General features: G+C 41.9%; 1 protein-coding gene across 1 annotated transcript; it reads left to right on the top strand.

Annotated features, from left to right (window-relative positions):
• Positions 1–3,308: 3,308 nt before the first annotated feature.
• Positions 3,309–4,613, top strand: LOC108315304 (olfactory receptor 10G3). The gene has a single exon (XM_017544596.2). It carries the CDS (start codon positions 3,319–3,321, stop codon positions 4,258–4,260), a length of 942 nt encoding a protein of 313 aa, XP_017400085.1. The 5' UTR covers positions 3,309–3,318; the 3' UTR covers positions 4,261–4,613.
• Positions 4,614–5,096: the final 483 nt, after the last annotated feature.

The following is a 5,096-nucleotide window of genomic DNA, read 5'->3' as shown; positions in this document are numbered from 1 at the left end:
TTTTTTTTTGCTCTACCCCCCTCACCTCTATCCCTTGTTTTTCACTATTTGCCAAAATTGAGTCCACAGTCTCTTTCCAAAACCTCATAGCCCCAGTGAAGAAACTGAAACCCAGAAGAGTTGGCTTTTTTGGGTGTCATATGTGTTTTTATTTTGAGACAGGGTCTCTCACTCTGTCACCCAGGCTAGAGTGCAGTGGTGCAATCTCAGCTCACCTTGACCTTCTGGGCTCAAGCAATCCTTCCTTCCACCTCAGCCTTCCAAAGTACTAGGATTATAGGCATGAGCCACTGCACCCAGTCCCAGAGGAGCTTTGAGACTCGCTCAGAACCAAGAAGTGAGCTAATGACTACATCCATTACGATGGCAAGCTGACGATGGAGATCCATTATAATGTTTACATTTGTGGCTCTCAGCCAGCAGCAGGACCATCTGTCTATGATGACTTACTTCTTAATGAGGGTTGCCAGTTCCCTGCTCTCCACAGTCCCCTGACCCAAGGCAGAATGCTGCCCTGCTCAGGAGTGAAGGTAGAGGGAATTATTAATCAGAAAGCTCCTGACATTCACCATTAATCTTACTCTCCTCCTTCTGAATGGGTGGAAATCAGTCCAGAGAAAAAAAAATCAACCAAGCAATTTCAATTTCTTTGACATCTCACATCAAGCCATGAGTATTTTTCTGTAAAAATTTTCATTGAGCCTATTTTATTTAAACTTTTATTTTCATAAATAATAGCTATACATATTTGTGGGGCACAAGTATATACATTGTAGAATGATTACATCAAACTAACATATTCATCACCTCACATATTTGTCATTTTTTGCAGTAAGAACATTTAAAATCTACTTTTAGCAATTTGAGGTATATAATATATTATTGTTAACTATAGTCATCGTGCTGTTCAACAGGTCCTGAAAACTTATACTGGAACCTTGTACTTTTTTTTTTTTTTTTTTGAGACAGAGTCTCACCCTGTCACTCAGGCTGGAGTGCAGTGGCACAATCTCGGCTCACTGCAACCTCTGCCTCCTGAGTTCAAGCAACTCTCCCGCCTTGGCCTCCTGAGTAGCTGGGATTACAGGTGCATGCCACCAGACTGGTCTAATTTTTGTATTGTTAGTAAAGACAGGGTTTCACCATGTTGGCTAGGCTGGTCTCAAACTCATGACCTCAAGTGATCTGCCTGCCTTGGCCTCCCAAAGCACTGGGATTACAGGCATGAGCCACTGCAGCCAGCTGATCAACATCTCTGTATTCCCCAACCCCATTCCCATCCCTGGCTTTTAGTAACCACCACTCTCTTTTCTACTTTTGTAAGTTCAATTTTTTTAGATTCCACATATAACTGAGATCATGCAATGTTGCCTTTCCATGCCTGGCTTATTTTACTTAATATAATCTCCTCCTAGTTCATTCATGTTGTCATAAATGACAGAATTTCCTTCTTTTCTAGGACTGAATAGTATTCTGTTGAATATATATGACATTTTTCAGACAAATGTAGAACTTTTCCCATTTTGTTCTAGTAGTATGTTAATTTCAGGTCTTATGTTTAAGCCTTTAATTCATTTTGAGTTGATTTTTGCTAATGGTATGAGATAAAGTTTCAATTTCATTCTTCTGTATATGAATATCCAGTTTGCTCAACACCATTTATTGAAGAGACTGTCCTTTCCCCATTATGGAACAAATAGCCAAAGCAATCTTGCATGCACACACAAAAAGCTGCAGGCATAACATCATCTTACCTTAAAATATATTATAAAGTTATAGTTATCAAAACAGCATGGCACTGACATTAAAAACAAACACAACACATCAACCAATGACAGAATACAGAGCCCAGAAGTCAATCCACCCATTTAAGGTCAGTTCATTTTCAAAAAAGGTGCCAAGCCAAGAGTTTGGGTATCTAAAAATTATAGGACTAGAAGGAATTTTTTTTTGACAGAGTTTCACTCTTTTGCCCAGATTGTGATCGCAGCTCAACGAAACCTCCACCCACTGGATTCAAGTGATTTTCCTGCCTTAGTCTCCTGAGTAGCTGAGATTATAGGTACCCCCCACCACACCTGGCTAATTTTTGTATTTTTAGTAGAAACAGGGTTTCTCCATGTTGGCCAGACTAGTCTCGAACTCTTGACCTCAGGTGATCCACCTGCCTTTGCCTCCAAAGTGCTAAGATTACAGGCATGAGCCACCATGCCAGGCCTCCAACCCTTTTCTTTAGGTTAAAAAGTGCCAATCAAGCCAAGTGTGGTGGCTCTTGCCTGTAATCCCAACACTTTGGGAAACCAAGGATGGTGGAGCACTTGAGACCAGGAGTTCGAGACCAGCCTGGCCAACATGAACTTCCAAGAAATTGGGAAGTAGATCTGCACAGCATCAAGCATTGTCACACATAAAAATTTTGATTAGCCATTTAATCAAAATTCTATTTCATTCTTTATATAGAAATGGGTTTCTGCCTTTCCTTTCTGCATATTCCCCTTTCTATATGTTTATGTCCTGGCAGAGATAAGAGTGAGCCATTGGCCTCTGGAAGATTCTGAGCTGGCAGAGAACCTAATGAAACAAATACCTTTTCTCACATAGGCTGTGTTTCCAGGAAATCGTGGCCTGTACTAATACAACAGTCAATGATTATTTTCCAAAGGTTGTTGGAAAAAGTGCTCTGAGTACAGATCCCTAGATGCAAACTTTTTCATAAATGTTCAGGGAGTAAAGAGTTTATGTTTTCCACTCATCTCTGTCATAGTAGCTCCAAAACAGTTGCAGACAGTATGTAGGTAAATGAGTAAGGCTGTGTTCCAATAGCATCTTGTTTACAAAACACCTGCCAGAGAACATTGTTTCTCCCTACTTGTCATCTTTCCACATAAGAAAGAAAATTCTGCTGGGTGCAATGGCTCACGCCTGTAATCCCAGCACTTTGGGAGGCCAAGGTGGGTGGATCACCTGAGGTCAGGAGTTCGAGACCAGCCTGACCAACATGGAGACACCCCATCTCTACTAAAAATACAAAATTAGCCAGGCATGGTGGCACATGCCTATTATCCCAGCTACTCGGGAGGCTAAGGCAGGAGAATCACTTGAACCTGGGAGGCGGAGGTTGCAGTGAGCCAAGATTATGCCATTGCGCTCCAGCCTGGGCAACAAGAACAAAACTTCATCTCAAAAAAAAAAGAAAGAAAGAAACTTCTCTGTCCTTGTCCCTAGTTTTTACAGTCTCTTTTTCTGGTTCTCCCTCACTTGCTTCTCACCTATGTTAATTATTGTTTTGTCCATTCTCCAGGTAAAAGTGTCTGGGAGATGGAAAGGGTCAACAACACACTGTTGACTGCATTTATCCTGACAGGAATTCCTTATCCACTCAGGCTAAGGACATTCTTTTTTGTGTTCTTTTTGCTAATCTACATCCTGACTCAGCTGGGAAACATGCTTATTTTAATCACTATCTGGGCAGACCCGAGGCTCCATGCCCGCCCCATGTACATCTTTCTTGGTGTTCTCTCGGTCATTGACATGGGCATCTCCTCTGTCACTGTCCCTCGCCTCATAATGAACTTCACTTTAGGCATCAAACCCATCCCATTTGGTGGCTGTGTTGCTCAACTCTATTTCTATCACTTCCTGGGCGGCACTCAGTGCTTCCTCTATACCCTGATGGCCTATGACAGGTACCTGGCAATATGTCAGCCTCTGCACTACCCTGTGCTCATGACTGCTAAGCTGAGTGCCTTGCTTGCAGCCGGAGCCTGGGTGGCAGGATCCATCCATGGGGCTCTCCAGGTCATCCTAAACTTCCACCTGCCCTACTGTGGGCCCAATCACGTGGATTACTTCTTCTGTGACATTCCTGCAGTGTTGAGACTGGCCTGTGCTGACACGACAGTCAATGAGCTGGTGACATTTGTGGACATTGGGGTGGTAGTTGCCAGTTGCTTCTCCCTGATCCTCCTCTCCTACATACAAATCATTCAGGCCATCTTGAGAATCCACACAGCTGAAGGGCGGCGCCGGGCTTTTTCAACCTGTGGAGCCCATGTAACCGTGGTCACTGCGTACTATGTACCCTGTGCTTTCATTTACCCGAGGCCTGAAACCAACAGCCCCCTGGATGGGGCAGCTGCCCTATTCCCCACAGCCATCACTCCTTTCCTCAACCCCCTCATCTACACTCTACGGAACCAAGAGGTGAAGCTGGCCCTGAAAAGAATGCTCAGAGGCCCAAGAACTAAGAGTGAGGTTTGAAAGTGTCTTTCTCCCACTAGGAAAGCTGCCACATTTAGAATTTATTATAATGTTTAGACTTCGGTGACATTTTTTTCTTCTTGCTTTTTCTCTTTTATAGAGCCATATCATATCAATGCAAAATCAAACACAGTTTAAGGTAAAATATTAACTTTTTAACAGTGCCTTAGTATCCTCTCAAGATAGCTCAAAATACGGCTAGAAGAGTAAAAAATGTGACCAAATTCTCACAAACTAACCCACATTAAACAATCCAGAAGAAAGACTGCAATAATGTGTTTTCAAATGTCTCAGTAATAAATTTCCCCACACCAAAATGTAAGTTCAATATGATATTTCCCACTGAAAGAAAAGAGGGCCATTGATCAGGGCACTGGGATAATTTATTCAAGACAGTATTTCATAGCAATTTAGATTTGTGAGATTGACAACGTTTCACTGAGTTGGCCAAGGCCTAATAAATATGGACAACTTTGGTGCAAATATCTCTGGTTTCAACTCCTTCACACCTCCAATCTCATTCCTTTACGCTTCTGCTTTCTAAATTGGATGGTTGCTTTGTCCATGTGATGAAATCATGTTATCTATATGCAAAGACTCTTGGAGATGGTAGACAGTCAAGTTTGATCACGTGAATGTTCAAACTTGGGGCTTAACCTGAAGGACTCACACATTTTCCTAATTTATGTAGGAGACAGAAAATTAACCATTCTCCCTTGGATAAAAGCTGATCCACACAATTTCTTGATATTTTGTCAAGAGAACAGACAATACTCTAAGTATCAACTTCCTCAAACTAGAATATTATTTTTAAAATATCTTTTTTTTTTTTACAG

The sequence above is a fragment of the Cebus imitator genome, unplaced genomic scaffold (assembly GCF_001604975.1).
Source record: "Cebus imitator isolate Cc_AM_T3 unplaced genomic scaffold, Cebus_imitator-1.0 Scaffold170, whole genome shotgun sequence".
Classification (NCBI taxonomy): Eukaryota; Metazoa; Chordata; class Mammalia; order Primates; family Cebidae; genus Cebus; species Cebus imitator.
The sequence above is the reverse complement of the archived record's forward strand: the minus strand, read 5'-3'. Positions and strand labels throughout refer to the sequence as shown.